This window comes from Rana temporaria, chromosome 5, assembly GCF_905171775.1.
Source record: "Rana temporaria chromosome 5, aRanTem1.1, whole genome shotgun sequence".
Lineage (NCBI taxonomy): Eukaryota > Metazoa > Chordata > Amphibia > Anura > Ranidae > Rana > Rana temporaria.
The window spans coordinates 4,744,705-4,759,973 of record NC_053493.1 but is presented as its reverse complement, the minus strand read 5'-3'; the positions used below and the strand labels follow the sequence as shown (position 1 = coordinate 4,759,973).

The following is a 15,269-nucleotide window of genomic DNA, read 5'->3' as shown; positions in this document are numbered from 1 at the left end:
GGTTGAAGGTATGTGCACATAATGGGTATGGTTGAAGGTATGGGCACATAATGGGTATGGTTGAAGGTATGGGCACATAATGGGTATGGTTGAAGGTATGTGCACATAATGGGTATGGTTGAAGGTATGGGCACATAATGGGTATGGTTGAAGGTATGGGCACATAATGGGTATGGTTGAAGGTATGTGCACAGGATGGCTATGGTTGAAGGAAGGGGCACAGGATGGGTATGTTCTGCATGCTCCGAAACGCGTTAATGCCCCCTTTTTTCTGTCGTACCTTCAGCGTGTGCGTTTCACACGCACAGCTTGTGGCCCATCGTGGTCTTGACTGGGATAGCCTATCCCCTCAGCCGCGGGCCGCCACTGGGAGATGGACAGACGGTGACAGGAGCCCAGCGAGGAATGCCATGCCTTGATGAGCATTGTTTATGCTCATTTCCTTTAAGTGTTCTTACCTGTGTTTTCCAATAAATGACTGGAATACTACACTTAGAGGCGCCTTCTCTCCACTTCCATGATGAGATACATGTTAACCCTTTCCTTTGTAGTGTTGGCTTTGAGATTAATGTGCAGCGACGGGGGTCCCTTTTATGGAGTATAAGGTGGGGGTGCAAATTGGACAAAATATTGGCCTTGGGCCTAGTTGAGTGAAACATTGAGTGGACATCAGCCTGACAAAATATAACACGGGAGACTCTCACTTCTTTGGTACAGTTTGGATATTTATTTATTTTTTGTGCTGGAGGAGTGACAGATGGCACCGGTGCCGCTATACCCGATATGTATTAATAGTAGCAAAGTGTTTGCCAAAATAGCTCATCACCACTCTGAAAACATTTGTGCAACCTGCAAACTCGCTGCCTCCTTCTGCTGGCGCTCGTACACGAGAACGTTCCATCTACCCGAGAGAATTGAGAGAACCTTCTTCACTCGCAGACATTCATCGCTGTGACATTGTAATTACTTGTATCTGAAATTCAAAGGAACATCATATAGAAAAACATTCATTGGGGGTCTGATCTGCATGAAAAGCTACAATGTATAACGAGAAGAGAAAATTATCCCTCCCGTTGTCAATAACAGGGAAACAAGGATTGGTGATAAAGCATCAGTGGAGACACCTTTTTCCCATATTAACTCTTACAGGAGAGAATTTCCCTTCCTAGGGATAGATTTCCTCTCACTTCCTGTTGTCTCCCTCCAATTGTAAGTAGGAGTCGTTTGTAAGTCAGATGTTTGAAAGTAGGGGACCGCCTGTATATACTCTACGGCCTGCCCTATATACTCTGCAGAAAATTGGGCCTTTGGTGTTGGTGGTACCAGAATACTGTAAGCCCTCACAGTCAGGGCTGTCTTAATGAGAGGGCACACCTGGGCACTGCCCAGGGGCCCCAGCTGCATGGGGGGCCCCTGCACTTTCCCCAAAGCATCTGGTCCTTGAGCCCACGCTGCCCCAAAATTGTGGGCCCCGTGATGGCACTGAGAGTGATAGATGCAAAAGGGAGGCAGTCTGCCTCCTACCTACTTAATGTCTGTTTACCTGCAATGTCATCATTGTAGGGGCCCCAGAGCATTACTTTGCCCAGGGGCCCATGATGCTATTAAGACGGCCCTGCTCACAGTTATTCTTGGTGGGTGCTGGAACGGGGCCCTGCTGTGAAATATTAGAACAAAAAAAATTAATTTCACGCCCCTGTTAAACAGGGGCAGAAAAATTGGGCTTTAGGCACTGGTGTTGGTGCCCAGAACTGGTGCTGTGTAATGTAAAGGGGTGGAGAGGGGTACACCGTAGTGACAAAGAGATATTGAAAGATGCAGGGAACACAGTGGGGTGTTTTTACATTTTAACGTGGGGGGGTGGCGCTTTTAACCCCCGCTAGCGGTCGAAGAAAGGGTAAAATGTGTCATGGTCGCAGAGACTGCAGACATAGTACAGGAGATGGTCAGAGACTGCAGACAATAGTACAGGAGATGGTCAGAGACTGCAGACAATAGTACAGGAGATGGTCAGAGACTGCAGACATGATACAGGAGATGGTCAGAGACTGCAGACATAGTACATGAGACAGTCAGAGACTGCGGACATAGTACAGGAGATGGTCAGAGACTGCAGACATGATATAGGAGATGGTCAGAGACTGCAGACATAGTACATGAGACAGTCAGAGACTGCGGACATAGTACAGGAAATGGTCAGAGACTGCAGACATGATATAGGAGATGGTCAGAGACTGCGGACAAAGTACAGGAGATGGTCAGAGACTGCAGACAATAGAGCAGGAGATGGTCAGAGACTGCAGACAATAGTACAGGAGATGGTCAGAGACTGCAGACATAATACAGGAGATGGTTAGAGACTGCAGACATAGTACATGAGACAGTCAGAGACTGCGGACATAGTACAGGAGATGGTCAGAGACTGCAGACATGATATAGGAGATAGTCAGAGACTGCGGACAAAGTACAGGAGATGGTCAGAGACTGCAGACAATAGTACAGGAGATGGTTAGAGACTGCAGACATGATACAGGAGATGGTCAAAGACTGCAGACACAGTCAGAGACTGCAGACATAGTACATGAAACGGTCAGAGACTGCAGACATAATACAGGAGATGGTCAGAGACTGCAGACAATAGTACAGGAGATGGTCAGAGACTGCAGACATGATATAGGAGATGGTCAGAGACTGCAGACATAGTACAGGAGATGGTCAGAGACTGCAGACAATAGTACAGGAGATGGTCAGAGACTGCAGACAATAGTACAGGAGATGGTCCATTAGACCCCTTTCACACTGGAGGCATTTTTCAGGCGCTTTAGTGTTAAAAATAGCTCCTGAAAAAAGCCTAATGGGAGGGGGAGGCATTCCAACTGGAGTTGCGGGATCCCAGACTCCCAGTGTGAGGAATTAATTCCTGCACTCAGCAGCCACTGAAAACTAGAACCCCCCCCCCAGCACTGCCAGAAGGAGGGGAGAACTCTGGCACTTCGGCGCCCCCACCTCTGCAGGCACCTGGGTGCAATGCACCCTGCGCACCCTACCTAGGATCGGCCCTGGTCTGCAGTGAGATCTAGCTAAACTGTATACAGTATGGGCCGGATTCAGATACATTGGTGTATCTTTCCGGGTGGCGTAACGTATCTCAGATACGTTACGCCGCCGTAAATTAGGGCGCAAGTTCCGTATTCAGAAAGAACTTGCGCCCTAAGTTACGGCGGCGTAACGTTTGTGGTCCGGCGTAAGCCCGCCTAATTCAAATGTGGATGATGTGGGCGTGTTTTATTTAAATTAATGATGACCCCACGTATTGCATGCGCCGTTCGTGAAAGAATCCCAGTGCGCATGCTCGAATTTCCGCCGCAAATCGTCAATGCTTTAGACGTGAATGTAACTTACGTACAGCCCTATTCGCGAACGACTTACGCAAACGACGTAAAATGTTCAAAATTCGACGCGGGAACGACGTCCATGCTTAACATAGGATACGCCTCATATAGCAGGGGTAACTTTACGCCGGAAAAAGCCTAACGTAAACGACGTAAAAAAAAATGCGCCGGGTGTACGTACGTTTGTGTATCGGCGTATCTACATAATTTGAATATTCCTCGCGTAAATATACGGAAGCGCCACCTAGCGGCCAGCGTAAATATGCAGCCTAAGATACGACGGTGTAAGACACTTACGACGGTGTAAGCACCCTGGCTTTGGCCAATTATGGCTCTCTTCGCTGACGGCGCTGTGATTGGCCAAAGCATGCGGGTCATAGTGCATGATTGGCCAATCATCAGCCAGCAATGCACTGCGATGACGCAGTGCATTATGGGCCGTGACGTGCTACTCAAATTTGGCGCGAACGGCTCATAATATTTGATCTTCATCGAACGATCGAACAGCCGATGTTTAAATCGAACTCGCGTTCCACTCGAACAGATAGCCCATCACTGCTGACCACCAATGTAAGTGTTGCAAAGTCCCGGGGCCCCTGAAGCCCAGTGGCCATGACCTCCAGAGTCAGGGACAGCTGACATCCTTCTGTGTAGGTTGCAAGGCATGGTGGGTGTAATGCAAGATAGATTCATGGGCGCCAGACACTTTTAGAATGAAAAAAAGAGATTTAATGTCTCTTAAACAGAACTGAGGGAGAGAGGTTAGGGAAAACCTATGTAGATACAATGTTAATTGTCAGACTCAGAGACTTCTATAGGTAGACAGCTATACGGGTGAGGAGTTCTCACCATTCTTGTGCTGAGTTCCCGGGTCTGTACACCCGCTGTGCCCATTATGAGGGGTTCCCACCATCCCTATGCTGAGTTCCCGGGTCTGTACACCTGCTGTGCCCCATTATGAGGGGTTCCCACCATCCCTGTGCTGAGTTCCCGGGTCTGTACACCCGCTGTGCCCATTATGAGGGGTTCCCGCCATCCCTGTGCTGAGTCCCCGGGTCTGTACCCCCGCTGTGCCCATTATGAGGGGTTCTCACCATCCCTGTGCTGAGTCCCCGGGTCTGTACACCCGCTGTGCCCATTATGAGGGGTTCCCGCCATCCCTGTTCTGAGTTCCCGGGTCTGTACACCCGCTGTGCCCATTATGAGGAGTTCTCACCATCCCTGTGCTGAGTTCCCAGGTCTGTACACCCGCTGTGCCCATTATGAGGAGTTCTCACCATCCCTGTGCTGAGTTCCCGGGTCTGTACACCCACTGTGCCCATTATGAGGGGTTCCCACCATCCCTGTGCTGAGTTCCCAGGTCTGTACACCCGCTGTGCCCATTATGAGGGGTTCCCACCATCCCTGTGCTGAGTTCCCGGGTCTCTACACCCGCTGTGCCCATTATGAGGAGTTCTCACCATCCCTGTGCTGAGTTCCCAGGTCTGTACACCCGCTGTGCCCATTATGAGGAGTTCTCACCATCCCTGTGCTGAGTTCCCGGGTCTGTACACCCGCTGTGCCCATTATGAGGGGTTCTCACCATCCCTGTGCTGAGTTCCCGGGTCTGTACACCCGCTGTGCCCATTATGAGGGGTCCCCACCACCCCTGTGCTGAGTTCCCGGGTCTGTACACCCGCTGTGCCCATTATGAGGAGTTCTCACCATCCCTGTGCTGAGTTCCCAGGTCTGTACACCCGCTGTGCCCATTATGAGGGGTTCTCACCATCCCTGTGCTGAGTTCCCGGGTCTGTACACCCGCTGTGCCCATTATGAGGAGTTCTCACCATCCCTGTGCTGAGTTCCCGGGTCTGTACACCCTCTGTGCCCATTATGAGGAGTTCTCACCATCCCTGTGCTGAGTTCCCGGGTCTGTACACCCGCTGTGCCCATTATGAGGAGTTCTCACCATCCCTGTGCTGAGTTCCCGGGTCTGTACACCCGCTGTGCCCATTATGAGGGGTTCTCACCATCCCTGTGCTGAGTTCCCGGGTCTGTACACCCGCTGTGTCCAATAAATGTAATATCACATTCCCATAGACTGGCCTTTTTTTATTATTGTGTGTAAATGTATTTTTATACAGAACAAACAAGTTCATTTTTGTTTCCCTTCTATTGCAGATTACTAGCGATCTCCTGCAAGATGTCTTCTTCCAAGATGGAAAAAAATCTCCTCTTATTTTTTATGTTCATCTTCATCGCAGCAGTAAGTAATATATTATTATTATTATTATTATTATTATTATTATTATTATTATTATTATTTTGTTGTTATTTATGTTTCAATATTCATTTTATATTATGTTGTTATTATTTTTAAAGTATTATCGTTATTATTTCAATAGTATTTTGCTAATATTTCAATTATTATTATTATTCTGATATTTTTATTTCAATATTAATATTATAATATGTTATAATTAAAAAAACTATCATTATTTTTATTATTTTAATAGTATTATGTGAATATTTCAATTATTATTATTTTGCTATTATTTTTCATTATTATATTATGTTGTTATTATAAAAAATGTTGATAAAAAAATGTTTTTGTTTTCTTATTTATTTTAATTGTTTTTTTTTTTTTTTACACTGTTTTTAAAAAAAAAATTGGTTACTTTTATTCCTATTGCAAGGAATGTAAACATCCCTTGTAATAGAAAAAAGCATGACAGGTCCTCTTACATATGAGATCTGGGGTCAAAAAGACGTCACATCTCATATTTACACTAAAATGCAATAAAAAAATAAAAATTAAGGGCCAGATTCACAGACTAAGTACGCCGGAGTATCTGCTGATACTCCGGCGTACTTTAAAATTTGCCGCGTCGTATCTTAATTTGTAATTCACAAACAAGATACAACGGCATTTGGCTGAGATCCGACAGGCGTACGCCTTCGGATCTTAGGATGCAATACTTTGGCCGCCTCTGGGTGGAGTTTGCGTCGTTTTCCGCGTCGGGTATGCTAATTAGCTGTTTACGGCGATCCACGAAGGTTACGCGCGTTCGTTACGTCGTCGCTAGTCGGTTTTTCCCGTCGCAAACATAAGCCTGCTTTTTCATGGCTTACATTTAGACCAGCCATGTTAAAGTATGGCCGTCGTTCCTGCGTCGAATTTCAAATATTTTTTTTTGCGTAAGACGTCCGGGAATCCGAAAGTACGTTACGCGCGTCGCCGTTCAAAAAACACGTCGGGGCGCCGTAATTTCGCGGCAAAGCACGGCGGGAAATTTCCTAACGGAGCATGCGCAGAACGTTCGGCGCGGGAACGCGCCTAATTTAAATGGTACACACCCCATTTGAATTAGGCGGGCTTGCGCCAGACGGCTTTACGTTACACCGCCGTAAGTTTACACGCAAGTGCTTGGTGAATCAGGCACTTGCGCTGAATCTAGCCCTAAATTTGTCATTTAAAAAAATGTTCTTCTTTTTTTTGTAAAGGGCGTGGCAATTCGCGGTCCAGCTTCTCAATTTCAAGCGGCAGCACCCCCCCCCCCCCCCGGTTCTCTGCTCCAGGAGGGCCCATGCCTGGAGCTGTGTAAGGGGCCACATAATTCCTGATGGTGGCCCTGATAGTACATACTGTATGTATTCTGATCATGAATGTCGCTGATTTACCTGCTTATCTAAGGGCCCTTTCACACTGGTGCGTTTTTCCCGTGTTTTTGCCGCGTTTTTGCGGTAAAAATAGCTCTATTAAAACGCCCATAAAACGCTCCCCATGCCCCCTCCATTGAAATGAATTAATAACCGCTGTAAAAACGCGCTAAAACGTGGTAAAAATGCGGTAAAAACAGAGCGTTAAAATCCCGGTAAAACACCGCGATTTTACCGCGTTTTTAATTCATTTCAATGGAGAGGGGCATGGGGAGCATTTTAATAGCGCTATTTTTACAGCGAAAACGCGGCAAAAACGCACCAGTGTGAAAGGGCCCTAACTGTTGCATTTTTTATTAAATTTTTTTGTAGACTGCAGCGTCAAATATCCAGGTGGAGGAGGTGGAGGAGGAGGAGGGTAACCCCTTCGAAGGAGACGCCATGTTTGTTGGTGTGACGAGGAACAAGATTATGACTGCGCAGTATGAATGTTATCAGAAAATCCTACACGACTCGCCCCAAGGAATAGAAGGTGAGAATCGCGCTGTCGCATTGTGGTGTTGGGATCGGGTCGATCGGAAGGGCGCAGACTTAGCTGTCATTGCCGCCGGGGTCTCTGTTTTAAAAAAAGTGAAACGCAGAATGGTTGATATTAGCGATCACGACGCAAATCGGCGATTTTTCGCCACATGACCAATACTGGGGAAATAAAAGGGGGAGGATCCTAAATGATCATTATCAGTGCGCAGAGGAGTCTCCTCCAATCACACGTCACAAAAATAAGAGGATTATTCCTCATTTCAGGACAGGGGGCGGAGCCATACCTGTATAGGTATTAGACACTGCCAAAAAAAGGGGGGGGTTCGTTTTTCGGGTCGGTCATTCGTTATGATCGAAATTCGTTTTTTGTTTTTTTCTAATACAATTTTTAACTTCGGAAAAATTTGTTTAGATGTGGTATTCTGAAATTCGAACAATTCAGAAATTTTAGAAATTCGAAAATAAGAACAAAAATCCAAAGATCCAAAAAAAATCACTAGCATAAAAAATTACAGGTATTGGAATTTCCTTTCAAATTTGTCTGTTAGTGAATGTAACGAAAAAAAATTATCCGAAGTCACGAATTATCCGAAATAACGAATGCCGCATCTAAATGGATGGAACGTAACTAATCATTAATAATAACTAATAATAATAATACAAACTTTGTATTATTATTTAATATTATTAATTGGTTACGTTCCATTCGTTTAGAATTGTTTTTTTCTAAAAATTCATAACTTTGGATAAATTTGAATTTCCTTTCAAATTTGGCTGTTAGTGAACGTAACGAATATGAATTTATCCGAAGTTACGAATTATCCGAAATAACGAATGCCGCATCTAAATGAATGGAACATAACTAATAATAATAATAATAATACAAACTTTTTAGTATTATTCTTTATTATTATTAATTAGCTACGTCCCATTTTTTTAGATGCAGCGTTTATTATTTTGGATAATTCGTAACTTCGGATAAATTCGTATTCGCTACGTTCACTAACAGCCACATTTTAAAGGAAATTCCAATACCTATATTTTAATAGTTAGTTAGTTATTAATACAAATAAGAACTTATACAAAATTCCAAATGATCAGAAATAACTAATCTAAACGCACGGCACGTAACCAATTAATAATAATAAATAATAATAATAAAAAGTTTGTTTTATTGTTATTTTTTATTTATTATTATTAATTAGTTCTGTTCCATTCATATAGATGCGGCATTCGTTATTTCGGATAATTCGTAACTTCGGATAAATCTGTAGTCGCTACGCTCACTAACAGACACATTTTTAAGAAACTTCCAATACCTATAATTTAATAGTTAGTTAAAATTTCGGATTTTTGGATTTTCGGATTTTCATTTCAATTTTCATTTTTCGAAAAAACCTGTTAAACGGGTTTTCATTGAATCGAATATTTCCAAATTAACGAATTTGTCGAATTTCGACAAATGAAATTTTTAGGTCGAATTTCGACAAATTAATTTTTAGGTCGAATTTCGACAAATAAATTTTTAGGTTGAATTTCGACAAATAAATTTTTAGAACGAAACTAATTGCACATGTCTAATATTTTTAATGTATCATTTTCCCGAAGTTATGAATTATCAGATATAACTAATCCAAACGAATGGAACGTAACCAATTATTAATAAAAAATAATAATAATAAGTTTGTATTATTATTATTATTTATTATTATTAATTAGTTACGTCCCATTTGTTTAGATTCAGCATTTGTTATTTTGGATAATTCGTAACTTCGGATAAATTCGTATTCGCTACGTTCACTAACAGCCACATTTTAAAGGAAATTCCAATACCTATAATTTAATAGTTAGTTAGTTATTATTCAGGTTTTCGTCTTTTCGTTCTTACTTTCCAATTTTCGTTCTTTTTAATTTTCGGATTTTCATTCGAATTTTAATTTTCGGAAAAACTTGTTAAATGTTTTTTTTTATTAATTTGAATATTTCCAAATTAACAAATTTGCAGAATTTGGTCGAAAAATGAATTTGGGACGAAACGAATTGCACATGTCTAATATATTTGATGTATCATTTTCCGAAGTTATGAATTATCACATATAACTAATCCAAACGAATGGAACGTAACCAATTAATAATAAAAAGTTTGTATTAATATTATTATTATTTATTAATAATTAGGTATGTTCCATTTGTTTAGATGCAGCATTTGTTATTTTGGATAATTCGTAACTTCGGATAAATTCGTATTCGTTACTTTCACTAACAGCCAAATTTTAAAGAAAATTCCTATAAAAATACCTGTAATTTAATTTAATAGTTAGTTATTATTGTTTCCGATTTTCGAATTTTCGTTCTTATTAATTTTCGGATTTTCATTCGAATTTTATTTTTGTAAAAAACTTGTTAAACGGGTTTTTGTTCATTCGAATTTTTCCAAATTAACGAATTTTTCAAACTTTGTTGAAAAATGAATTCGGAACGAAACAAAATGTATAATTTTCAGTAGAAATCAGGAGCAACAATGCAGGATGTTAACCCCTTCCCACCCAGCATCCCTTTAACCCTTTCGCTGCCATTGACTCGTATGTTACCCATCGGCACACATATTCAGGTATTTACATGTGTGACCCCTCCCTCTTCGCCAATGGTCATATTCATTATGAGTGTGGCAAGAGGGTAATATTTATGATGTGATGGGGGATCTCTGATGTGATGGAGGATCTCTGATGTGATGGAGGATCTCTGATGTGATGGGGGATCTCTGATGTGATGGGAGGACCTCGGATGTGATGAGGGACCTCTGATGTGATGGGAGGACCTCTGATGTGATGGGGGGGGCTCTGATGTGATGGGAGGACCTCGGATGTGATGAGGGATCTCTGATGTGGTGGGGACCTCTGATGTGATGGGGGATCTCTGATGTGATGGGGGATCTCTGATGTGATGGGGGGATCTCTGATGTGATGGAGGACCTCTGATGTGATGGGGGATCTGATGTGATGGGGGATCTCTGATGTGATGGGGGGAACTCTGATGTGATGGGGGATCTCTGATGTGATGGGGGACCTCTGATGTGATGGGGGATCTGATGTGATGGAGGACCTCTGATGTGATGGGGGATCTGATGTGATGGGGGATCTCTGATGTGATGGGGGGAACTCTGATGTGATGGGGGATCTATGATGTGATGGGGGACCTCTGATGTGATGGGGGATCTGATGTGATGGGGGATCTGATGTGATGGGGGGGATCTCTGATGTGATGGGGGATCTCTGATGTGATGGGGGACCTCTGATGTGATGGGGGGACCTCTGATGTGATGGGGGAACCTCTGATGTGATGGGGGATCTCTGATGTGATGGGGGAACCTCTGATGTGATGGGGGATCTCTGATGTGATGGGGGATCTGATGTGATGGGGGATCTGATGTGATGGGGGGATCTCTGATGTGATGAGGGATCTCTGATGTGATGGGGGATCTCTGATGTGATGGGGGACCTCTGATGTGATGGGGGATCTCTGATGTGATGGGAGGACCTCTGATGTGATGGGGGACCTCTGATGTGATGGGGGATCTGATGTGATGGAGGATCTCTGATGTGATGGGGGATCTCTGATGTGATGGGAGGACCTCTGATGTGATGGGGGAGGGGTTCTCTGATGTGATGGGAAGACCTCTAATGTGATGGGAGGGGCTCTGATGTCATGGGGGACCTCTGATGTGAGGGGGGGGGGGGGGGTATCTCTGATGTTATCCATCAGCACACATATTCAGGTATTTACATATTTGACCCCTCCCTATTTGCCAATGGTCATATTCAGTGTGGCAAGAGGGTAACATTTATTGATTTATCTATTTCAGGTACTGATATATCGCCGTCAATTTACGCAACGCTTTACAAATACATTGTACATTCATATCAGTCCCGGCCCCCAAGGAGCTTACAATCTAAGGCCCCTAACTCACATTCCTACATACTAGGGGCCAATTTAGACAGGAGCCAATAAACCTCCCAGAATACCTTTGGGCCCCGTACACACGAGAGGATCTATCCGCTGGTATTTATCCGTGGATCAGTTCCAGCGGATAGATCCTGTGGTGTGTACGGCCCAGCGGATATTTTTCGGGCCGATGGATTTCCAGCGGATAAAAATTTCTTAGCATGTGTGGGAAGTCTTTACCTTCCAGCGTCGCGCACGTCGCCGCGTCATCATCGTGGCGACAGCGCGACACGTCACCGCGGATGGATTCCGCGCGGATTTCGATCTGATGGTTAGTACATCCATCAGATCAAAATCCGCCAGAGGATTTATCCGCGGGAACGGTCCGGAGGACCGTTTCCAGCGGATAATCCTCTCGTGTGTATGGGGCCTTGGAGTGTGGGAGGAAACCGGAGTACCCGGAGGAAACCCACACAGGGAGAACATACAGACTCCAGGCAGGTGGTGCCGTGGTCGGGATTCGCACCCGGGAACCCGTTACTATGGCTTTGGGGATCCATAAAGAATCATTTTCCTCGCTAGTGCAAATTGCATTTGTTTTTTTCCCAGCATTGGTCTGTGGTGAGTTCTGAGGATTCAAGGAATTTTTGTTTTATTTATTTATTCTTTTGGTTGAACTGAAGTACAGAGGTCATACAGGGGTCATACAGGGGTCATACAGGGGTCATACATGGGACATTCCCTTGTTCTACTTCACTGCTGCTCCTCCCCCCACCCCCACACACTTGTCAGCAATGCCTGACTTTCACTATGAGAGTAGGGAGTTGGTGAATAATATCGGTATTGCACGATAGAGAGATACAAAGTAACATTGTTTATAAACATTGATCAGATGGGATTGGAGACTTCTGATGTGATGGGGAGACCTCTGATGTGATGGGGGATCTCTGATGTGATGGGGGGATCTCTGATGTGATGGGGGATCTCTGATGTGATGGGGGGACCTCTGATGTGATGGGGGACCTCTGATGTGATGGGAGGGTCTTTGATGTGATGGAGGATCTCTGATGTGATGGGGGATCTCTGATGTGATGGGGGATCTCTGATGTGATAGGGGGACCTCTGATGTGATGGGGGATCTCTGATGTGATGGGGATCTCTGATGTGATGGGGGACCTCTGATGTGATGGGGATCTCTGATGTGATGGGGGATCTCTGATGTGATAGGGGGACCTCTGATGTGATGGGGGATCTCTGATGTGATGGGGGATCTCTGATGTAATGGGAGATCCTCTGATGTGATGGGGGATCTCTGATGTGATGGGGGACCTCTGATGTGATGGAGGATCTCTGATGTGATGGGGGGATCTCTGATGTGATGGGGGGATCTCTGATGTGATGGGGGACCTCTGATGTGATGGGGGGACCTCTGATGTGATGGGGGACCTCTGATGTGATGGGGGGGATCTCTGATGTGATGGGGGGATCTCTGATGTGATGGGGGGACCTATGATGTAATGGGAGGACCTCTGATGTGATGGGGGGACCTCTGATGTGATGGGGGATCTCTGATGTGAAGGGGGGGACCTCTGATGTGATGGGGGATCTCTGATGTGATGGGGGGATCTCTGATGTGATGGGGGACCTCTGATGTGATGGAGGATCTCTGATGTGATGGGGGGACCTCTGATGTGATGGGGGATCTCTGATGTGATGGGGGATCTCTGATGTGATGGAGGATCTCTGATGTGATGGGGGATCTCTGATGTGATGGGAGGACCTCTGATGTGATGGGAGGGGCTCTGATGTAATGGGAGATCCTCTAATGTGATGGGGGATCTCTGATGTGATGGGGGGACCTCTGATGTGATAGGGGATCTCTGATGTGATGGGGGACCTCTGATGTAATGGGGGACCTCTGATGTGATGGGGGGACCTCTGATGTGATGGAGGATCTCTGATGTGATGGGGGAACCTCTGATGTAATGGGAGATCCTCTGATGTGATGGGGGGACCTCTGATGTGATAAGAGGATCTCTGATGTGATGGGGGGATCTCTGATGTGATGGGGGGACCTATGATGTGATGGGGGACCTCTGATGTGATGGGAGGATCTCTGATGTGATGGGGGATCTCTGATGTGATGGGGGGACCTCTGATGTGATGGGAGGGGCTCTGATGTGATGGGAGGGGCTCTGATGTGATAGGAGGACCTCTGATGTGATGGGGGGATCTCTGATGTGATGGGAGGATCTCTGATGTGATAGGAGGACCTCTGATGTGATGGGGGATCTCTGATGTGATGGGGGGACCTCTGATGTGATGGGGGGACCTCTGATGTGATGGGGGATCTCTGATGTGATGGGGGGACCTCTGATGTAATGGGAGATCCTCTGATGTGATGGGGGGACCTCTGATGTGATGGGGGATCTCTGATGTGATGGGGGATCTCTGATGTGATGGGGGATTTCTGATGTGATGGGGGATCTCTGATGTAATGGGAGATCCTCTGATGTGATGGTGGATCTCTGATGTGATGGAGGACCTCTGATGTGATGGGGGGATCTCTGATGTGATGGGGGACCTCTGATGTGATGGGGGGATCTCTGATGTGATGGGGGATCTCTGATGTGATGGGGGATCTCTGATGTGATGAGGGGACCTCTGATGTAATGGGAGATCCTCTGATGTGATGGGGGACCTCTGATGTGATGGGAGACCTCTGATGTGATGGGGGTCTCTGATGTGATGGGGGATCTCTGATGTGATGGGGGATCTCTGATGTGATGGGGGATCTCTGATGTGATGGAGGATCTCTGATGTGATGGGGGATCTCTGATGTGATGGGAGGATCTCTGATGTGATGGGGGGGACCTCTGATGTGATGGGGGATCTCTGATGTGATGGGGGATCTCTGATGTGATGGGGGATCTCTGATGTGATGGGGGGATCTCTGATGTGATGGGGGGACCTCTGATGTAATGGGGGGATCTCTGATGTGATGGGGAGACCTCTGATGTGATGGGGGACCTCTGATGTGATGGGGGGATCTCTGATGTGATGGGGAGATCCTCTGATGTGATGGGGGGACCTCTGATGTGATGGGGGGATCTCTGATGTGATGGGGGACCTCTGATGTGATGGGGGGATCTCTGATGTGATGGGGGATCTCTGATGTGATGGGGGGGATCTCTGATGTGATGCGGGATCTCTGATGTGATGGGGGATCTCTGATGTGATGGGGGGATCTCTGATGTGATGGGGGATCTCTAATGTGATGGGGGATCTCTGATGTGATGGGGGAGATCTCTGATGTGATGGGGAGATCCTCTGATGTGATGGGGGGACCTCTGATGTGATGGGGGGATCTCTGATGTGATGGGGGATCTCTGATGTGATGGGGGATCTCTGATGTGATGGGGGGGATCTCTGATGTGATGGGGGATCTCTGATGTGATGGGGGGACCTCTGATGTGATGGGGGGATCTCTAATGTGATGGGGGATCTCTGATGTGATGGGGGAGATCTCTGATGTGATGGGGGACCTCTGATGTGATGGGGGATCTCTGATGTGATGGGGGGGGATCTCTGATGTGATAGGGGGGATCTCTGATGTGATGGGGGGGACAAATTACATGAGACTGTAAGAGGCCCCTTCACAAATCAATGCTCCCACTACTGACTGCTGGGGGCCACACTGCGAACACCAAAGGGCCACATGTGGCCCTTGAACTGCAGATGGGGCCCCAGGGCTCC

At 45.8% G+C, this 15,269-nt stretch overlaps 1 protein-coding gene across 1 annotated transcript in view; it reads left to right on the top strand.

The window, feature by feature from the left end:
• CALCRL (calcitonin receptor like receptor) overlaps nucleotides 1-15,269 on the top strand; it is an 83,721-nt gene that overhangs the window by 18,069 nt on the left and 50,383 nt on the right. Inside the window, exons 2-3 of the mRNA XM_040352082.1 lie at nucleotides 5,553-5,637; nucleotides 7,404-7,563. Of these exons, the coding sequence (XP_040208016.1) occupies nucleotides 5,575-5,637; nucleotides 7,404-7,563 (223 nt within the window). The 5' untranslated portion in view covers nucleotides 5,553-5,574. The remainder of the gene's footprint in view (nucleotides 1-5,552; nucleotides 5,638-7,403; nucleotides 7,564-15,269) is intronic.